The sequence below is a fragment of the Dermochelys coriacea genome, chromosome 5, assembly GCF_009764565.3.
Source record: "Dermochelys coriacea isolate rDerCor1 chromosome 5, rDerCor1.pri.v4, whole genome shotgun sequence".
Lineage (NCBI taxonomy): Eukaryota > Metazoa > Chordata > Testudines > Dermochelyidae > Dermochelys > Dermochelys coriacea.
This window is the reverse complement of record NC_050072.1, coordinates 112071305-112094153: the sequence shown is the minus strand read 5'-3', so window position 1 is coordinate 112094153 and position 22849 is coordinate 112071305. Positions and strand designations below refer to the sequence as shown.

The 22849-nt window shown below is 37.8% G+C and overlaps 1 protein-coding gene across 5 annotated transcripts in view; it reads right to left on the bottom strand.

Annotated features, from left to right (window-relative positions):
• Positions 1–22849, bottom strand: part of CNTLN (centlein) — a 283198-nt gene that overhangs the window by 95504 nt on the left and 164845 nt on the right. For all 5 annotated transcript variants that reach the window (XM_038402595.2, XM_043515178.1, XM_043515179.1 and 2 more), the window contains 2 exons: positions 10919–11019; positions 665–756 (listed from right to left, as the gene is read on the bottom strand). In XM_038402595.2, coding sequence (XP_038258523.1) covers positions 665–756; positions 10919–11019 — 193 coding nt within the window. The remainder of the gene's footprint in view (positions 1–664; positions 757–10918; positions 11020–22849) is intronic.

Here is a 22849-nt window from a genome sequence, read left to right as displayed (position 1 = left end):
ATGGTAAAATGCAACTGTGCCCTTTTAAGCGAACAGCTGTTAACATATAAAACTATTAGTGCAAAGCAAAAATATCAATGCAAAAACTGTGACTTATGAATACCTCATCACTGAACAAATAAAATGTGAAAATGCTGTATAGTAAGTTGGATTCTTCTAAATATACAGTGTATCTGTTAAACCGATAAGCCTACTACATGTATCTACAGTACCATTTTGTAGAGAGAGGTTACATATTTAAGATTTTTTTTATACAGCATTGTTTCAAAATTTAAAATATGAGAAGTGAATTTATTACCAAATCACTATTATGTACAAATGTGATTCTCTAGCAAAACAGCTGTATGGAGTCACGTCTGATAATGTGTATAGTTAAATAAACTTTGGCAAAAGAAAATTTAGATAATGTGTTGGTTTATTGCCCTTCATTTTGTTTTTAAACACATTTTTAATTTGCTCTGATATTAAGAGCATTTATCTCACATAATGCATCAATATCTACTGCACTAACACTGATTTTTGACATAATTTTGGCAGTCAGTATTTTTGAATTATGAAAGGAAATTAGAGATAGAAAACAGAGCTTCAATGCATGAGTTTTGACTTTAACATACAATCCTTTACATTAAAATTTGGATTTAACTTGCTGGGCTCAATATCTTACCTTCTGTAATGTCTGATCTGATACTTCTTTCACATTCTTCTTTGGAGTACTGTTCTTGACCCTGTCATCTTCACCAAATCTAAAGAGTAGTTCTGTCAGAAAATAAATAAAATATTGTGACACACATATCCTCACTAAAACAATACTCAAACAGTTTAAGGAACTGTGTTCTTTAGTTTCCCAATTATAAATAATCTGGTGTATTTTCTTGTCAAGCCATTTGGTCAGTCTCTAAAGGGTGACCTCTTTTCAAAGTCTTATGTCACATAATTATGAATCTTTGTAGCATCACAGTGTGTTTTTTTTCCCCACAGTACAAGCTTTTCAAAGATACAATAGATCTGCAGGTTAAAGATGCTGTACTTTTATTCCCATTTTCATTCTTTTATAGACTATTCCCTATATGCCTTAAAAGCAGAATTCATTGCCTTTTTATCTACACAGTCACTACCAGTTTTGTTCTCTAGGTCTTGTCCCCTGCCAGGAAGATCAGAGCGATTGGTGAACAAAGCAAACAGTAACAGAATAAGGATGAACTGAAACTTTAAACCCCCTTTTTGTTAAGTGAAAGATCATGTGCTTTACAGGATAAAGCACACAAATCATTCCGTTGTAATATTGTGAGTTCATAAAAATTAGAAAACCATAAACAAGTCAGTGTGAACTTGATTCTATTTGCCACTCCAGTGGCCACACTTCAGTTTCTAAAATTCCCCCAAAATAAAGTCACGTTAAAAAAATGTTCTTAAAGAAAGCACACCGATAAAATGGAAATGTTTGTGATATTAGAAGGTAAATCAGAACAAAAAAATGTTCAATTTTAATTCTTTGTTGATTTCATTATTGTTCACAAAAAAGAATAGTAATTCTTGGAGTGACTTTTTTAGGGAAGGTAGAAAGTTATGCTGATAAACAGGGAAACCCAACTGTAAAAATGCCAGTCAAATGTTTTGTTTTCTACACTAACTGAAAAAATTACTCTTAAGGGAAAAAATATCTGTTTGGTTTGCTTTAGAAATATCATTTTAAACCACAAGCGGACGCTGCAGGTCAGTTAAAAACTTTTGATTTCTAAACAAAGTAGGAGTAGAAGAAAACAGCATTACTCTCTGTAGATTAGCAATCCTCTTGATATAAACAGTGACTAATAAGTTTGTTAGAGTGAATTAGACCCTTCTTTTGTCTTTCGAACATGTCATAACCAATTAAAATTACTGTATTCATGAAATAAATGGAGCACTATTCTAAAGATAATAAAAGCTGAAAAAGGTAAAACTATGCATCTGGGGAATATGTACCTTTACCTTGATATTAATCTGCTAGTTCCCATGTTATTTCCAAGTACAGTCCCCCAGCACAGTGGTACTGCATATATTTACAACATTCTTAAGTAACACACAAAGATCATATGTAAATACTTTTAATCTTTCTAAATATTCACTCATTTGAATGTCTACTGTAGCTTTAATATCAATATTTACTGTCTTCCACTAAAAATAAGGTGATTTTTCAGTCAAAGATACTAATCAAAGCACAAATTATGTTTATTACAAAGTTAGATATATTAAAATAAATATTGCACCTACAACCATAAATAAGTATATTGTATCTACAGACAGAATCTACAATACTGCTGGAAGAATTATCTGCACAAATTAAGGAATATTATAGAAGTCAGTAGCACACGAATTAAAGAGAAGCTATAGATTACTGATGCATGGCCATTTCTAACAAGCAAAAAATAAACTGTTTATTCCATGTTGTTACATAATGGTTCATTGAAATTAGTGTGGCCATGAAAGAAAGCAATGTCTCGTGCTTGCCTGTCTGCCTACAACTGCAGTCACTTTCATCACATCAGCCTACCCAGAAACACATATGGTCTATCTGTGGCAGACCCAAGTAAAACTCTTGAGCTGGGAACACTCAGAAGCCATAGAATCTAGTCTTCAATTATAAAGTGACAACCGTCATATGTGATAAGTATAATTATGTCCCACTGAGAAAACAGAATGAACAAACACCCTTTCAATTGAACACTTCATTTTATTTAAAATCAGCACATCTGGTTTTGAGGTGATTGCAGGAATTGTAATTCAACAGTGATAGCAATACAATTTCACCATTAGGAAGCAGACAGTCATCAGATGCATACTGATGCAGTAAAGGAATTATCAGTTTAAAAAAGAAAGACAATGAATGAAAAAGCTTGGCTTACAGATTTTAGTTTGGACAAATCAATGAAACACCCAGGACTAATCCTCACCTTGCTAGTCAGCATGGGGCACTAGTGGGGTCAGGACCAGTGGAAATACCCTCAGGGATAAGGGAAAGGGAGACTGGCTGAGGAAGAGTTCCATGTGAACCTCTCTACCCCTCCATGCTTCACCTTTGGCAGGAAGGGACGATTGCTTCACTCTCCTCCCCAACCTTCTTCTTACCACTCACCTCTTCCTCATGATGCATGGGAATGTGTGGGAATGCAGAAGGGGTAAGGGTAGAATGCTACAGCTAGCTCCAGGCTCTACGGTTTGTCCTGTCTATTGCCTCTACCACTGGGCAGCAGGGGGGATGCTGGGTTACTGACTCCTGTCTGATGGGAGGCAAGTATGTACAGTTTGCTTCCCAGATGGGATAGCCATTGTAGGCACCCATTTCAGCCTCACCCTTACCCTAGTTACTGGATCTCCTATGTTGCCGGGGCTAGGCTGATAAACAGTTTTGGGGTCTGGAAGCAATCTTTCCTATCTAGCAACACTGTCAAGTTGATATGTGATTTTTTTCCCATCTTCCACCTGACATCCAGGGTTGGAGAGGAGGGAAGGGAAGGGGTCGAGGGGGTTACATTACAATTGTAAACTTGTACAATTGGCAACTTTTGTGGACTTGGTAGTTTAGAAAGTGTGATTGAAGACCCTGTAACTTAGTGAGTTGCTTGGGGGTTTAATCCTCAGCACAGCACTGCAAAATACGCTTCTATGTCTGGTGCAGCTTGCTGTGCCCCTCATCTTCTCTCTCCTACCTCCAGTGAATAGGAGGAAAGGAGATCAGGAAACCAGTATCAAGGCATGCTAAAGACTATAGAGTGGGCATGGCCTTCACTCTCATACTCAGGCTTACAGTACATCAGGGGCCAATAGTGCCTAACCTGCACTGGAAGAACCCCGCCAGGTAACTTGGGTTAAGTTACCCTACTTAGATAATAGTTATTAATGAAGTTGCAGCCTCTCTGCATTTAACCACATTATAGCATCTGTGTCTCATTGACCTCTACCTTTCCTCTGTGGTCTGCTCCACAAATGCGTCTCAGGTCCTAGGCCTCTAGCCACCACTTCTCTCTGGGAAAAGACCCACATCCCACGCCCTTCTGACTGGGGGTGTTAGGCTGCAGTCCCTTTGCATTTCACTGTCATTATCCCGAGCATGTCTGACAAACATCCAGCATCTGCTCTTTAGTTTCTCTCCAAGGACATTGTCAGTAATTTATCAGCAACTCAAACACCTCTTTCAAAGCAGAGTACATTTATTTAAGGACAAAAGCATACAGAGAAAACATATAAAACAAGAAAAGATCTAGATGCATATTAAACATACCAGAAGTTGCCCATCAGTCCTCTGGGGACAATGGCAGAGACAAGTCCTTCCAACTGATCAGTAAGGTTGTGTCTGGCCTTGAACCAAAGGTCAGGTCCATTTGTTGAAAAAAAAAATGGTCCCTCTCTCTGTTCAAGCTGGCTCTTTTATATCAAAAGCCCTTTCTTTGAGTCCTTGACTTCTGGTATCTGTTAGAGCCAGTGTCTGCAAACCACCACAGGGGAAGGTACTTCTCTGGAGTTGTGTACAATTCTAGGGATTGCAATAATCACCCCTACTGTTTTTAGTTCCTGAAGGAGCTATGGTAACCCTCCCCCAGGGAGTAGAACACAATCCCTAGCTCAGAACAATACATGGAACATTCATAAATTTAGAACAATATAGTTCCCAAAGGAACTGCATGTTGTTGCATTATCTGACACACTCATTATTTCAATGTCCACATCAAGCTAATTTTGAAGGGACCCCACCTCTTAGTGTTAATTTGAGGCAAATCAAAAAGCATATACTCATACATTTGAATCATGCTGTTCATGAATATTGCTAAAATATGGCACAAGGTATATTTCATATTGACTTGACATGGGAAGTTGAACATTAGTCTTCAAATAAGGGTATGTCTACACTGCAATGTAAACCCATGGTCAGCTGACTCAAGTCCCATGAACCCATGTTAAGGAACCTTTGGCTTGAGCGTCTACATTGTATTTTAACCCTACATTAAGACTTTTCTAACCTGTGCTTGAACCAAGGGCTCTGGTATCCACACGGCAATGAACAGATCCCGAGCCAAAGTAACCATATCCCAGAGTCTTTAGCACCCTCACATCCAGTAATGTTGCCACTCTAGTCCTAGGACTGTGTTACACTGTCAGAAAATTTTACTACCAACCCTGCATGTTACCAGGAACCAGCTCACTTTGTAAAAGGCTTGATCAGTTCACCTTCCATTGCAAACCCAGGAGGCTATCGGATAGTGTGCTTGCAGATTGGTGATCAAAAGAGAAAGCGTTAACGCTGATCTGAGCTGCTGCTGTTTGCAAAATTCCATTTTCAATAGAGAAGATTGCAGATAGTTGGGACAGAGAGGATTAAGAAAGTTGTTCAATGGAAATGTGGGATACTTCCAGCTGACTCCCAGGATCTGAGTCAAGTGGGGCTGCATCTACACTGCATAGCAATTGGGCTTGGATCCTGAGCTCTGGCTTAACTCGAGCTCAGACTCTTCAGCCCTGCAGGGTCCTGGGACCCTGGGTCCGAGCCCTGGGTTAGTGGAATTGCAGTGTAGATACAAAGGGGGTTAGGCTTGAACCTGGACTCAAGCACTGGTTTACGCTGCAGTGTATACATACGCTAAGAGACAATCTTTAGGGAAAAATGTCTGTCTTTATTCTGAATGATAAACTGGCTTGCATCAACAAAATTAAAAGGAATATTATGAGAACACCTAAAGAACTTAATTTATTTACATTTAGTTTCCCTTACATTAAACACTGACAAAATATTTCTTACTTTATAAATTTTATTTTTCAATTTCGAAAATATAGTTTTCTTCTACATATTTTATGAAATACAATCAATGTGGCTTTCTTTCATTTACTTCTTTGTTGATGCATGATCATAAATGGGATGGAATAGTTCCGGGAATAGGATTTGTTAGATAATTTATCTCAGTATATGAAGGATAATGGGAGAGACTAGAGAAGCTATAATCTACCATCAAAGAAAATAGTTTTAAAAACTTCTCCTGCTAAATTGGTTTGCTTTTGGAGTGCTAACTCCAAAATTAAAACTATTCTTCTGTCAATGGTACTTGTTCTCTCTCACTTCTGCTACTCTTTCTGCTAGCTTTTTTTTTTTGCAGAACTACTTCTGCTGAATGTATGAACTGTTTAAACTAAGGCTATATCTACACTGGCATTTTTGTTAGTATAATTTATGTCACTCAGGGATGTGAAAAAACACCGCTCTGAGCGACATATCTTACACCAAAAGACGTCCCGTTGTGTACAGCGCTGTGTCCACTACCGCCTCTCATTGCAGGTGGTTTAATTATGTCAACAGGAGAGTTCTCTTCTATTGGCATAGAGCAGCTACGCACGAGCAATCTTACAGTGTACAGCTGTATCAATATAGCTTTGAAGCTGTAAGCTTGCTAATGCAGACATGCCTTAAGTGATTTATAAGTGAGACTGGGCTGAGTACAAATGATGAACTTTAAAAACTAAAAACATGTCATCTAATTTGTGTGTGTAATTACTGTGAAAACCTGCATACTCAACTGTTACACATCACCTTCTGTGATCATAAAAATGTTTTTATTGTGTTCATATCATTGTAGTACATGTGTGCAGGTGTAGTATATAAATATATTTATTATTCTGAAGGTGCTGACTCCATAATTAAAACTGTGTTCAATTTTTCAGACAAACTGAGGGGTAGAGCCTCATAGTATATATAAAAATAGAACATAACATGCAATATTCAAAATGCTTATCATCATTTTTTGGTTATTTTTCAATAATTTTATTTAAAAACCTTAATTTAAAATCTCCTACAGCTGCTATTTTAAATCTACTTCTATTGAAAGTATTAACTGTTAAAATTGAATGATTTCTGAGAGGAAGTTGAGAAAAGCTAGACATCAGCCCCACATTTTAAAAAATGACTTAAGTCATTCAAATTACTAAATGACTGAATGGGTTCACCTCAAACTTTCTCAAAAGTGGTGTAATTTAGATTGTGATTAACACATATCTGTCATAGAAGCCAACCGGGGAAACACATGCAGCCAAATGCTAATATGTAACATTTTACCCAACGAAGTGTTACATGCAATACATAGGGCCCTACCAAATTCACGGCCATGAAAAATGCATCATGGACCGTGAAGTCTGGTCTCCCCCCGTGAACCTGGTCTTTTGTGTGCTTTTACTCTATACCATAGAGATTTCATGGAGGAGACCAGCATTCTCAAATTGGGGGTCTTGTGCGAAAAGGGAGTTGCAAGGTTATTTTAGGGGGCTTGGGGTATTTCCACCCTCACCTCTGCACTGCCTTCAAAGCTTGGCGGCTGGAGAGCGGTGGCTGTTGGCCAGGCACCCAGCTGTAAAGGCAGCGCCCTGTCAGCAGCAGTGCAGAAGTAAGGGTGGGATTACCATACCATGACACTCTTACTTCTCGCCGCTGCCTTCAAAGCTGGGCGGCTGGAGAGTTGCATCTGCTGACTAAGGGCCCAGCTCTGCAGGTAGCAGCGCAAAAGTAAGGGTGGCAATACCATACTATACCAGTCTTACTTCTGTGCTGTTGCTTGCGGTGGCTCTGCCTTCAGAGCTGGGATCTCAGCCAACAGCCACCGCTCTCCCACTGTCCAGCTCTGAAGGCAGCACTGCCACCAGCAGCAGTGCAGAAGTAAGGGTAGCAGTACTGCAACCCCCTCTACAATAACCTTGTGACCCCACCCCCCCATAACTCCTTTTTGGGTCAGGACCCCTACAATTACAATACTGTGAAATTTCAGATTTAAATAGCTGAAATCATGAAATTTATGATTTTTTAAATTCTATGACTGAGAAATTAACCAAAAGGGACTGTGAATTTGGTAGGGCCCTAATACATATACCTTTATTTTCTGCTCCAGTGGCGCTTAGGAAGCTCGACACCTACCTATGAGCTCGCTTCCTAAGGTACACACAAAAAGAATGCTCTTATTTGCCGATCTTTCTGTGGTAGCAGAGCTCCTCTTCTGGGCACTTTAGGACACACCCAGAAATTGCATTCCTGTCTTGCACACAGGAGGATGTCTGCAGCTAAGTTTTTGGTCTTCAGATTCCCTTTTTTTTTTAAAAGACGAAAACAAGGAACAATTTGCAGTAGGGCATAGTCTGAAATCTAGCAAGGTTAAACTTAAAAATAACGTCCTGCCACTGCCCCCTGCACCCCCCAAAAAAAGAAACACACACATTCGCTCTCTCCAATCTGAGATTTCAGCATTATGAATTTTTTTTAAAGATTCTTCTCCAAACAAAACACAAAACTGAAAAGACCCATGTAGGTGGCTAATTCCCATATGTGGTTTAAACCCTAAAACACACACAAAAGACCCGCAAACCAACCAACCAACCAAAAAACATAAATATCTACAGTATCTCTCAAGCCCTCTGTCCTAACTTCTAAACAACCATCTCGTGGTTCTGACCGTTAACAAGGTTCATTTCTACACTTTACTAGACTTAGTTGCATCTAATTACTGCCTGTATGGCTGTGCCTCTGAGTCAATGCTGAAAATCTTTGTTGTGCTTTAACTAAAAACAACCCTTGTCTGTCTTGGCAAAACCTTTCCAAGGATCACCAGTAAGATATGGGGACCCCCATCCCATGATCACTGTAAATCTTCATTCCATCACACCTTTAAAGTTAAGCTAGCATAGGAAACTTTATACACATCAAGTTTTCTATGGCGCCAAGCTCCTAGGAGTTCAACCAGAAAACGTTGTGCAAAACTGTCTATTACACCAGTTCTCTCCTGCTGTGCATCTTCTCAGGTGTGCAGAGGAAGCATAAGAGAAGCAGCTCATCATTGTAGTATGGATGAGCGAGTCATTTTTGAGACTGGACTGGTAAACATTACCTTCACAAGTAATAAATTCATTCTGACACACTAATGAGACTTTTTACTTGAAATATATCCTTGGATTTAAGCCTGCTACTTATCTGTAGAAAAATTATTAAAAATTATAGTGTTCAGGTATGCAACAACAATTGATAGGAAATGCAATTAAACTGGATACCCACACAACTCAACTGTGTTTAATCTTCTGTTTTCAGTCACCTTAGAAGTGCAAGGGACTAATGTATTTGCATAGCCTGAAATTTGTGTACAATTTTCTTTAAGAAGAGAGGAATATATATTTCAAAAAATAAAGATGTTTTATTCTGTAAAGATTTGGGGTTCTTTTAAGCGTTCAAGTACTAAATACTTTAGGAGCCTTTAAGATTCCCGAGATCTAAATTTTTTTTAGAAAGTGACACAGTTATTGTTCAGTAGGTAGCCAGCTCATTCCGAGCTGCCTTTCCATTCCTGGTTCTGTGTGAAGGGAGACTAAACTAGAAAAAAAATAGAAAAAAAACCTAGAAAACTAGAAACTAGAAAAAACAAAGTGAGTGATGGTTTCTTCCACTTCAATACCTCTTTTCAGGTAGATAAAAATTGATGATTTTTAAAAATTCTTTTTAAAAAAAAACAGATTTTTTAATTTCAAATCAGATTTCTTTGATTTTGCTAAGTTTTTCTTTCAAAAAAATCAACCTACTTAAAATGAAATATGAATTTAATACAAAATAGATTAAAGCCTACATTTATTAAAATCTCTTAAAACATTTAAATAGAAAGTAAATACACTGACTCCATGAGTCTCTTTCAAAAACTTTGAATTAATGGCTGCTTTTCTATATAACCATGAGTAAAAAGTTAATTATCTAGTAAATAAGCAATATATAATTCATCATTTTCTAACATACTAAAATTGTAAAATTAATAAGAATCTGAAAATATTAAAACTATATAATTGCTTAAATAAATGTATATAGTTATGATGTAGCCTCCTAGGTAGCAAAATGATGTATCAAATTGCGCGTAAAGGCTCTATTTAGTTGTAAATTAACATAAATTTAATGGTTATATCAAACAATGAGAATGCACCTTTCTTTAGAAAATAACTGAAGTAGAAATGGAAAAGTTGATTAAAATTAATTATTTAAATCGAGCTTTCCACTTGGCAATTTAAATCACCTTGATTTAAATCAATCCACCCTATCTGTTTTGATGAAAATAGGATCTAGATAGCAACAGGTGAGAATCCAGCCACTTGCCATTTTTAGCAGCTAGATGCTTTCACAGATTTTTTTGGAACTGGGTGCCTGGTTGTAAAATATATGCTTTTAAAATTTTTTTTTACTTTATTTTGTTTTACTAACCTGGCCAATATTTCTGCAGAAATAGAAATGGAAAGCAGCTAGCAGACAAAAAGGATAAAGCTACTCACCAATACTGCAGTTCCCCAACAATGGGGCTTCTTCACATTGAGACCTGTGGGATATCCCTACAGGTACTGCTGAGCTTCAGGAACCTTCTAGAAAAGCAGTGCCTGGTTGGACTAAAAAGAGTTCTCTTGAAACTCAGTGTAGTCCCCAGACATTTCAAGTAAAACAGAGGGTGAAAGGAGGTGCATGAGGATAGGAGCAGTGAGGTGGCAAGGATACAGAAATAGAAGCAATCTTGTGGGAATCATTTTCACATATTTCATCGTTTTGGTTAAATGTCCAAATTTATTTGGTTATTGGGGATGCTATAAAAATTCAGAATCTTATATTGCAGATTTTATAGCATTTGGGTCTGGACACTGCACCAGTCATTTTGAATTTTCAAGATACGAAGTTTTGAAAAACTATTTCCTTTTAGGATGAATGATTACTAGTTTATGAATCATGTAGAGAGCTAAAAAAGAATAAACTGTACATTTAAAAAAAGAATGTATGTTAATGTGTCGGCAGAATTCCAAATTAGAAATTAAAAAAATTATTATTGTGAGAAAAGAAAACCCATCAAATAAAATATTTTCTGTCTAATAAAATATTATATAATTCTACAAAATTTTTTACCTTCCCTTTCTTGTTGCAGACACAGATTCAGTTCTTGTATTGTAGCCTTATCCATAGATCTACGTACTTTCATCTGATCTAATTCTTCTTCAAGATTCAATCTACAAAATAGCATAGGCAAATAAGAAGGAACAGAAAAACAGCCAAACACATCCTAATAAAAATATGAAACAAAATTAAATGAAAAACATATCAAAATAAATATTACTGGCAAGGCAACATATATGATTTAAATACAGATGATATTGTTTTAGAATGTAGATACTTTCATACCTGCTACTGTAAGTAAAAACTGATATAACACAATAGCCAGTAAATTCACAAAACTCAGATATAGATTTTGTAATTATATGTACATTAGTGGTTTCAGCTCCTCCCCGATAAATACATGCATTCATATGGGGACCACATTTTCATTTATGCCAAACCCCTTTATGACACTTTGACAAAGTAAAGGGGCTTTAGCTTCAATGAAAATTTGGCCCATCTATGTATATAGGCCCATGTATGCACACATACAGGGTATGAAGAAGAGGTGCAGAATACTAGAAGGTTTTTAAAGGGGGATTGCAGCAGATGGGCGTGGCATGAAAGATAGTTTCAGGGATTGGCAAAATAGAAGTAAATGAATAAGGGAGGACTGAAGGGGATAAAGAAAAGCATAGTTTGTGCTTGATACATTTTAAAGTCCCTATCTAGCATAGCATTTAGGCACCTGTGCAGTCTCATTGAAACTAATGAGATTACTTGTGCTCAAAGTTAAGTACATGCCTAGATGCTTTCATCAGGGCCTACATGCTTAATTAGTGAAAGAAGGGAATGAAGTAGAGGTAAAACTGTATTTCTATATAATGTAAAAAGCATTCAGAAGATGTATTCAAGGATCACTCCCACACTGGCAAGGGAATGGTTTAAATTAAATAATAGGCCTTTTCCAGTTCTAGTGCCCATGATTATATTGTTCAGACACTTAGGGCCACAAGTGTTGGGAGGCACAAATCATATCTCCATTCAGTTGGCATAGAACAGATTTCCAAATGTGTAAATTATCTGAAAATACAGACTGTTGTCATAATCATTTCTGCGTAGCTTTATCTCCTGGAAAAGACTGAATAAATACAATATTTCCCTACGAATGTCACATTTTCAAACTTTTCTATTTGCTTAGTGATCGATTTTATGGCAAATGATAAAAATAATAGAAAAAACTACTGATGGATAGTCTTTACATCCCTGGTGTACAATACACTCAGTATTGAATATCAGAAAATGAGAATGACATGGAAGCAAATACAGTTAATGGTGTATCTTTTTATCATGACTGTTTGCAGACAAATACCTTTCCACCATCATTTATGAGGCCTTTAGCTATACAGAGTAGACAGGAATCATTGCCATGGTAAGAACAAGACTTAAAATGAAGCAGCTCCCCTGGCCTCTATGCCAATTGTTCCAAAACTTAGTAGTTGAAAATTGTTGCAAAGTTTAACAATATTTCCTGACCCAAAGTCCATGTAAGAGGTCTAAACAAATGCTTTTTAACATGCTTGCAAATGTAATATGTAAGCACAACTATATCCTGTTTATTCTCCTCCTCCTCCCTCTGTAAAAAATGCTAATAAGTAGAGCTCTAAAGAAATGTTCATATATTATTTTCTCAATGCAGGATCTTCTGTCAAACTACCCCCCTCTGGTCCCCTTTTCAAGGCTCCATGTCATAGCAACTGTACTCCAGTGAAGTCTGGACAGGAGTCTCTTCAAAGCCCATCCACATTGATTTTAGATTGACCGAAGTGATTCTAGTGACATGAGGCACTTCCCCTCCCCTCTGCAATCCTTTCACTCCAGGAATGAAAAATAAGCTGTGGGATAATTCAGAACACTAATCTACTGTAACCACAGAGAAAAGAAGGCAGCCTCAAAGCTCAGATAGTGTGAATAGGAGACCCCAATGTTATTTTGGAAGAGAAGCTAATACATGTGTGGCTATCATAGACAAGTATAAACATAGAAATATTGGATTGTTTGATATATTTTCAATTAAGAAATCAAACCCTGGAATAGAGAACCATATTGGGTTTTGATTCTATCTCAAAGGCAGTTTTGTGTGTGTGGAATCTTCTGTTCCACTGAACAAGTGGTGAGCAAATGGCAGGGTGTTTGTAGACTCTCAAAAGATCCACAACGCTAACAGAAGCTGAGAGGTTGCCCCTTTACAGTGGAAAGGAAGTCACTCTGAAGAATTTTTCTGCACAAATGCCACCTGATTCTGGTTTGAAATGTGGAAGAAGAGCTCTTAACATCAGAATATGCCTCCTTCAGCTTCTAGCCACCAGCAAAAAAATTATCAAAGCTGAACATATTCCAAAAGAACTGTTGGTTTTGAATATTAAACAAATTTTAGGCCCATTCTCGTTGTGGCAATAAAATCATGGATTCCACAGCTTTAGGATCTTTCCACAAATTTTGCTATATTTCTGCAATATTCCACAAATTCTAAGCTTTAATAAAATAAAAACTAAAAGAAAACAAAAGACCAAGCCAGTAAATTCCTAACTTTTCTCCTTTGATGACAATACCAATCCTCCTTCTAATGTCACACCAGACTGTGAACAACTGAAGGAAAAAGAGATGCCATTTTTACACTGTTGATCATCAGACTCCCCTCACCTGTCAGTCGATGGGAAGAACTGCAGCTCAAGTTATATCCTTGTATGGCATCACTATATAAGCCATCCTGTCATATTGCTATACACATTCAGAAACATGAAAACCTGAAGCATTAATATTCAAAAGGGCAAAAGAAAAATTACTTTAAAATTTTTTTGAGATAGTCTATTTTATACTTCACAAAAGAGTAGTAGTAAAAGGGAATTTGTTTCTTGACTTTTTGGTTCAGTTTTAAGCTTCTCATGACAATGTTAACTTGGCCATGTTGCACATATGTACTATTTTCCAGTCTTCTTTTCTATGTTTCTGTGTCAGTTGTTAAATATATGCCATGCCAGAAAATACACAGGATGCTCAATACTGCAGAGTTAACATTGCTCTAGGAACCCTAACTTCACCCAGTTCCTACCTTTTTTATTTAAATTGCACAGCTTTAACACATGGCATTTAATATTCTTGTTCTTATTTATTATTTTATCTTGTGGTGGCACCTAAAGGTTTTTAACTATATCTGACTGAAGCGGAATTTGAAGGAAGAGAAGGCAGCAACCTTAGAGATGAAATTGGAGATACTATTACATGCAAAGGAAGGAGCATAAAAGAAGGCATAAAGGTGGCTGCTAAGAGGAGCAGAGAAGTGATGCAAGGACATGAAAAGCCATGCAAAATGGATGGGTGGGGGATAAGCTGTAAAAGAAAAGAGCAGATAAATAGTGAGGGAAGAGCTGTGAGAAGTCTTGCAGGAGAGCACATGAAGTTTGAACTTGATACAGCAGAAAAGGGGGAGCCAGTGGAGGGCTTCAAAGCGTGGAGTGCCATAGAAGATCAGGCAAGGAAGATGATTGGGTTTTAAATACATTACTAGAGGTGGCAAAGCAGTTATCGGGCAGGCTGGAGAGGTTTCTGTGATCCAGATGAGAAATGTGGACCTGGAAAACGGTTTTCACTGTGCGGTTAAAAAGAGCTTGGATCTTAGAAAAGTTATGGAGGAAGAAATGGCTAGATTGGACATAGCTGAGATGTGCAGTTCAAAGATGACTCCCAGGTTATGGGCCTGGGGTAAATTCACACATTTGTAGCTACTGTTCTCTTAAAACAGTTAAGGTTGCTGTTACATTTTAAAGTCACTGTTATATTTGTGTTATGTAGTGTATAACATTACTCAACATGGTTTTAAAAAGTTAAACCTCCTGGACAAAGACTATTACAAGACATAAAAATTGTACGGGTTCTGTGCTAATGAATATTAAATACTGTGAACTATTTTAACAAATTATACAGTACCGAAGATTGACATACTGAGTAAATGAGATCTGTAAGGGCATTCAAGTTTCAAAAATCTGCAGATATAATCCTAACCACTCAAAATTGACTGAAATAAACAGGCAAAAGAGAACTGAATATAAATTATCATTTGAATTTTTTTAAAAAAATTAATACAAAATTGCATAGTACAGTCTCTGAGGGTATGCATAAAATATCTTGTCTCTGTATCCATGATAGACCTTAGGCAAAGGAGATTCATTACTAGCAATACCCATTAGTAACCTAGATGAAAAGAAAATAAGTAACCATTCTGCTAAACTTTGTTAAATTTCATTAAATTCAAAGTCCACAATCATATCTTTAATGATAATACTCAGCAGGTGAACCATTTTAAAAGCTGTGATATGCTGGAGCTAATTAATAATTGCTCAAACTATAGCTACTGTGACAAAGTTCCTGCTCTACCTTGGTGGGTCTTGCGCTTATTGGCAGATTTGCTCGCCTTGGAGCTCCACGGCAGCCCTCAGCTTGGCCGTTTTTCTGAACCCACAGTCCAGGTCGGAGTTGGGAGGATTTGGGGGGAACTCTGGGTTCCAGCCCAGGGCCCTGTGGACTGCAGCTGTCTAAAGTGCCTCCTGGAACAGCTCTGCGACAGCTACAACTCCCTGGGCTACTTCCCCCATGGCCTCCTCCCAACACCTTCTTTATCCTCACCATAGGACCTTCCTCCTGGTGTCTGATAATGCTTGTACACCTCAGTCCTCCAACAGTCCACATTCTCACTCTCAGCTCCTAGTGCCTCTTGCTCCCAGCTCCTCACACGCACACCACAAACTGAAGTGAGCTCCTTTTTAAAACCCAGGTGCCCTGATTAGCCTGCCTTAATTGTTTCTAGCAGCTTCTTGATTGGCTGCAGGTGTTCTAATCAACCTGTCTTAATTGTCCCCAGAAGGTTCCTGATTGTTCTGGAACCTTCCCTGTTACCTTACCCAGGGAAAAAGGACCTACTTAGCCTGGAGCTAATATATCTGCCTTCTATTACTCTCCTATAGCCATCTGGCCCGACCCTGTCACACTACACGTGATCTTCACATGGACAAGGTTCTATCAGGTTTTGTTTACCTGAATATAATATAAACGGGTTTTGAAATGTGCCAAAATTTTAGTTTCTGCTGTAATCACAGATCTATTTACTAGTTATTTTAATTTCCTTTTACCTTTTTACAGTTTTTACTATGCTAAAATATTATATGGAAAGGAAACATGCTATTAATTATGTTCCACCCAAGATAGATGCCTCGCTCAGATTCAGAAATATTGAAAAATGCCCTCAAGTAATTAACATGAACACATCAAAATAGAACAGAATTTAGTTTTATAAAGCAATTTCATATATGAAGTATCTCTCAAAGCACTTTTAAAGCAATTAGTATTGTCATGATTGTATGCACACAAACTTGGTGAGAAGGATGCTGCTAAGCACAACCATGCACGGTACTAGAAACTACCATGGGGCCCAATCCAACTGCCACCAAAATCAATTGAAAGATTCCCACTAAAGTCAATGGGAGTTAGATTGGGCCCTTCCAGAGAGAACGACTGTTATCCAAGATGCCTGGATGGTATAATAATTTCTTAAAAATAATGTTCAGTTGATTCTGTAAAGTAAAGCTAACAGTTACATTTACATAGATCCAGTAGTGATAGGCAAATTGCATACATACATTTGTCCAACAGCTTGCATATCAAGCCTATTAGGTGAGTTAAATATTTCCATGAATCAGAGAATATAATGTATGACTAGCTGATTTTCATAACAAAATAGGATTAGAAAAAGATTTCCAACTGCCACAGGGGCATTCCAACCAGTATCTTGTTTCAAGACTCTCACTCAGCTTCTTTAGCAGGTATTTTACAGTTAATTCTAATAAAGACTTCCCTCAATGCCAGTCCCTCCGCCCCCCACAAATTTAGTATTATTTCTACTCTTCTCCGAAAAAGGGAAGGAAGGAATTGCCTTCCTCAGTACCAAAAAGCAAAATCACCTGTCTTTAAGTGTTGTCAAAACTTCTAGCTTCTCACTATGCACAGTTAAAGATAACAAGTTTGCAGCATTTAAAAATTGTATATTTTTGGATGCAGAGAAAGAATATTGGAACAAAACAATACAAGGAATACTGTTATGACTGGGCAGAACTGAAGGATGTGGATGTACGAAGAATTGAATCATTCTGGGGCTCTTGTAGCATAATTCAGGTCTAATGTGCCTCAGAGTATACAAAACCTTAAATATGATTAATAATATTAATAACATTATTAAGGTATTTTACTTGCTAGTTGTGCTAAGACAGACCAGAAGTGAGACTTGACTTTTGAATTCAATGGGCCAGAAGATCTACAGGGTAAAGCTGAATGGCCTCAGAAAAGTACGTCTACAGAAAACGTCTTCATTTCTTTTCCTTTGTTTATCACGTCGGGAAACATTGAGCTCCATTTAGTCATGCGGAATGCTGCTCCATGTAGCCACAACTTTTGTCACCTACAATGGATTCCAGTGGACATGTATGAGTATCAGTGGGTGCTAACTTTTTTGGGAACAAAGTTAAAGGTTGGGGAGGCTTTAAAATACACTCCACACGCCCATTTCTTAGATTTTGGTTTCATTTACAAAGAAACTAATCACAAATTCCAGCTCAAACCTTCTCCCCAGGCTTGGTTCCTTTTAGCATTCTCCACAAGGGCCTAGAACCTAGATTTTATATGCTCAGAAAGTCACTTCCATCTCCCTTATAGCCAAAGTGAAGTTAATGAGTCCCGCCTAATGCAATGAGTCAGCAGAAATCCATCAGCAGTTCCCTACAGGCTTCCAACACCTGCTAACAAGGTAGATCAACAGTAGAACCCTGCCACTATACTATATTCTGCAGATAAATATCCTGCATGCAACATCAACACATTTTGATTATTATCAATAACTGAATGAAAGTCATCCTTCTCTGTTGCAACGTAAGTCATAAGGGCAATAAGAGGGGTAAGAAAGCACAACACATGTTGCTGCATGTACCTCTTCTTCATTTATTTCTTGCAACTGTGCCACAGTATTGCTTAGCAATTTTGAAACCAAACAATAATAATTCTATCTACACTAATAATTTATGCTGGACATTGTGTTCATTTGCAAAGATACTGATCTTGACACACAATGATAGTTTCACAATGGTTTCCACTGTCATACACCATTCTGAATTTTCCTTTACATTAGGTTATTTTACAAATACCCCAATATACTTAATTCTTTCAAGGCATTATCAGAGGTAACACAGGAAAAAAAGAAAGCTATAGCACCAGTTTTTCAACTGATGTACTCCTGACTTTTTCTAACAAATAGCTGTACATCAGCACTAAATCATCTACAACATATAGTTGTTTACTTATCAAATTATTAGGATACATAGGTGCTCATACCACCTGCATATAACCAGAGCTTGGGCATAACATGCTTTATTGAAAGAACAAATTTTTGCAAACAAAAATATTTATCATTTTTAATTGTCTGTGGTTAAAAGATACCATGTGGAGCCCCCACAACACTCCAAACAAAAGATATGCACTTGCTGGGGTTTTGTTATATTAAAAAAAAAAAAGATCATTTCAAAATAACTACATAAACCCCAGCCAGGGCTTCGAGGGCTCTGTCCCTCAGGACTTGACTGTTCCAGACGCTAACTCTTACTGTCAGAGGGCTACCACCACATCTCCAGCAGGATAAATGAGCAACACCTGCCCCAATGAGACAGCAATCATTTACCTGTATCTCCCTGCAGAATTCCAGCATCAAGTAACAGGGTGAGACAAGAAGAAACTCCTTACACAATCTTACACACCAATTAAAAAAAAGCGATGAGAGCAAGAATCTCTAGTGTGCATTTTAAAACCATCCAATGAAAGGATGTTACTTTCCACCACTGCCCTTGGATTAGTGTACAGCCTTTTTTCATTTTTTTAGGAAATAAAACTGACTGAATCCTCCCTTTTCCATAGCTGGACAAGTACAACTGTTCTATCTGGTCTAACCTTTTATTCAGTGTCCAATCAGAAAGTTGCATCCAGCAAACTAATTCAACTCAGAAGTTTGTGTACAAACATTCTTTGAAAGACTCTAAAATTGTTGACCTTCAGGGCACAATGCAAAGACTATCCATTTTCCTAGGTGTTTGGCCAGGAGGATGGCAAGAGAAATTGAGGTTCTACGGCATGATGGGGTACTCATCTGTTGATTTGACTCATTTATTTTTATTATGGGGTTGAGTTTCCTGTATTTTTAAATTTGTTTTGATTGTGATCTTTATAATTGATCTCAGGGTGCCTCAAACTGTTAGGGAGAAACATTCTTATTAGCAATTAAGAGAAATAGATAAAAATAAATAGTGTCAACCAGGAACCTTTTGTGAATGAAGCTCACTTGATTTGGCTGTATTCAGTATAGTATGTCAGACATGAACTGACTAGACAGTAACTTCAGGAAGGAGTATCTTGCCAAGAGAATGCCAATTCTTTCCCCAATGATTGCACCCTTAAGGCTGCAGCAGATGACTCCTTGGAGCACTCTTCACAAACATTACATCCTTTGGTACAAACAGATCGAGTGCTAGCACTTGGATAAGGTGTTGACAGAGCTCAGATGGCTGCCTAGCTGAATTCAATCAGGAAGGCTTCTTCACTCTCAACCTCAGAAGTGGCCATGACTCTAAGGAAATTAGCCTTAAATTTGATTGGGCAAGGAAGGATTGCCAAGCTGCAAGGTGAGCCAAATGCAGGAAAAGGTCAGTGCAGGAAAGGATGGCTGAAGCAGCTTTTTAATCTCTTAGTGGGGACCTTACTAGAGAATGAAGAGGGAATGGGACTTATTAAGATGTTGCATCCAGAACAAGTAGGCCTTCAGTGCCCTCTGGATGTCAAAAGTGTGCCAGAGAATTTCCATCCACACTGACATCTTAGGTCAGATGGTGGGGGAGGGGAGTATCCTAATTAAGACTTTTTATAAGGAAGATGGGATAAAGTAAAAAGCACTACCTTTTTTCATGGAACAAGGGATAGGAGGGTGTAAATCTTGGGGTTCACTAAATAAACCAGCGAATAAGAAAGGAATAAAACTTTAATAAAACAAACTGGAGAGCATCTCTGGTGAACTGCTGCACACAGTCATGTGGTGTTCCCAACCCCTGCCTAAGGAGCACATCTCCAAATTCCCACATTCACAACACTGTCCCTTCTGAGGGAGTGTCTCCAAATCACAATCTTTCATAAACATCTCTCTGCAGGAGGATTGCAGTCCAATGATGCAAGCTCCTTCACTGATTGGGAAAAAGCAACGGCTACTACCTGCTAATGAGTCTTCTGATAAGGGAAAACTCTACTCCATTGCACTAGGGTACAGCAGGACTAACTCCACTCATTTCAATGGGCCTACGTACAACAGAGAAAAAATTCACCCTTAAAATCTTTAAAACAGGTGTCACAAAGTAGGATGGGCAGGTTGACACATCAGTATGCTTGTTTTGAATTTTTCTTGTACCAAAAAGTTGTTAGGACCATATGATCTGAGGTAAGTCCGAACCTGATCTGACTTTTCGAGAATCAAATAGTATTTTGACCAAAAAAAATTAGCTTTGTTCCTACAATGTTATGATTCAGGAATATTTGCCTGCAAATAGTGTGTCTGTATAGTTGTGTGTCAACTAACAGCCTTGGGAGGTAAGAGCAAACCTTGGAGAAGGTGTTTGATTTAGACTGTGAGAGAGAGCAAAAGACATTGCATATGTTTGGGAATAGTGCTAACAAAAGAAAGAGTAAAGCAAAAATACCAGCACTACTTACATTTTGGGCACTTTCAAACTATCCAGGATGATTTTTTGGAATTAATTTACAGGAAGAAGATTTTAAACCTACAGAGTTTACACAAAAAATTGCAGTCCTACTTGGCTGAGGAAATCTGGTATTTAACTATACAGATTCTCTAGTCTATCAATCTTCATTTCTTAGATTCATGATCTAGAAACATATGTCTATCATTCTTATTTCCAGACCCATTCACGTATTGGATGGATAAAAATAGCAGGAAGTGATATCTACTGGTCCTAAGTGAAGCCTGTCTGATTTATAACATCTATCCAGCAGAGAGTGATGACAAAAATTGCCTCTCTGATCCCTTCCCCACCCCACTGTCTAGTCACACAATGAACAAAGAGAATAGTCCTATGGTTGTCAATAGTTAGTTGCATGTGTTAAATTTTATATTAATAGTTGCTGGAAAATCAAAGACATGCCAACAATGAAGGATTCAAATAGCATAAACATATAGTATAAATTGCAGCTTACAAAAGGATGACAGAAGATGGAATTTGATGCCTAGAATTCCATCAGGTAACCAATCTTCTTTCTTTCCTCATCTGCCTATGCCCCCACCTGGTCATGATGTATGGGCTGCCAGGCCAAATTTGAGAGAGCAGCATTGTGGAAAAGTGTGGTGAGTACTGAAGACTGCAGTTCCTGCAAGAAAATCACAGCCCATGATTTTCTTACAGCCTCAATTATATGTTTATTCTTTGTACCAAAAATTTGTACCATTTTTCCTTTTTTGAAAAGTATACTTGAATTTATATATCAAAAAGTGTCTAAACAGTGTGGGTGGGTGGGTGGGTGCGGGGAGGACAGAGAGAGAGAGAGAGAGAGAGAGAGAGAAGAGAATCCAACCTGAAACTATATTCCCTTTAGGTGGAGGACAGAATGTAAGGTTCAAGGCAGGGGAACAGGTGCTAGAGTCATTTACTTGCCCACACACCCACACAGAATTGGAAGAGCCATGCAGTGAGGGTCTTCTTCTGCATATGGCTCTAGATAGAATTATTTCTCCCTCTCAATGTTTTTAGCCCTTCAAAAAAAATCAAGAACCCAGTGCTTGACAATGACACTGTGCTGTCTTCCTGAGTCTGGAGACAGAAGCCTCCAGTATTTCTTCTCCCCTGTCTTTTTGTGTGTTTGTTTTTTGCCTGAGCATCAGCAGCACAGTAAAATTAATAGACTCTGGACCAGGAATGGCAATTTTCTGGGAAAAACTAGTTTAGGACAGGCTGCTGGTAAATACTGGATTAAACCCATTTTAAATCAGGAAACTGGTGGAAATAATTGCATCAATATCCTGCAAGTTCAGCAAGCATAGAATGAATCTTTTCAAACTTTGGATACATCCTTTCAAAACTGACGAATAGGCTCAGTTTATCAACTACTTCAAAGTTGATCTTCTGCTATGGAATGCTGCATGGCCAAATGGAGTGGTAGCCTGCAACTCCGCACGCTTCAAGCCTACAGCTTTGCATTACTGATGTTTTCATATGATGGAATGTATTTGACATTTATTTATATACTGCTGAAAACTGAAACATAAGTCATGATGTATAATTTTCTTGAGAAAATACCAAACCAAAACATACACAGACATTCCAATGTTCAATATTATAATTACATACATTAGTATTGCACTCACTGCAGTTTTACTTTTTTATTTGCACAACCCTAAATTAATCTATAAATCAACTGCCTTATGTAACTACAATCTGAATATGTACCTAAAACTAAGTATAAGTATACCTAAAACTAAGGTGTGCATTAATTATCCAATTTTTAAAATAGAAAATGCCTTAAACTGCAACTAACTAGTTTTTCCCAAAGGAATAAAAAACATGATTTTACCTGGTAAAAGCTACCACTGGTAACTACTATGCCATCCCAGCTCTGGAGAGGCTATGCACTTATGACAGCCTCTTCACTTAAGGCAGCCTCTCGCCCATGTGGCACGGTTTTCAAGAAATAGATTATCTGGCAATAACTCAGCAAGTGCAAGGCAGTTTTCCAGATACGATAATAAAGTTTTGGCCTAGTTAAACCACTTTCCTGGTACCGGTCTTGCCCACAGCAATGTCAGAATTCAGGTTTCCC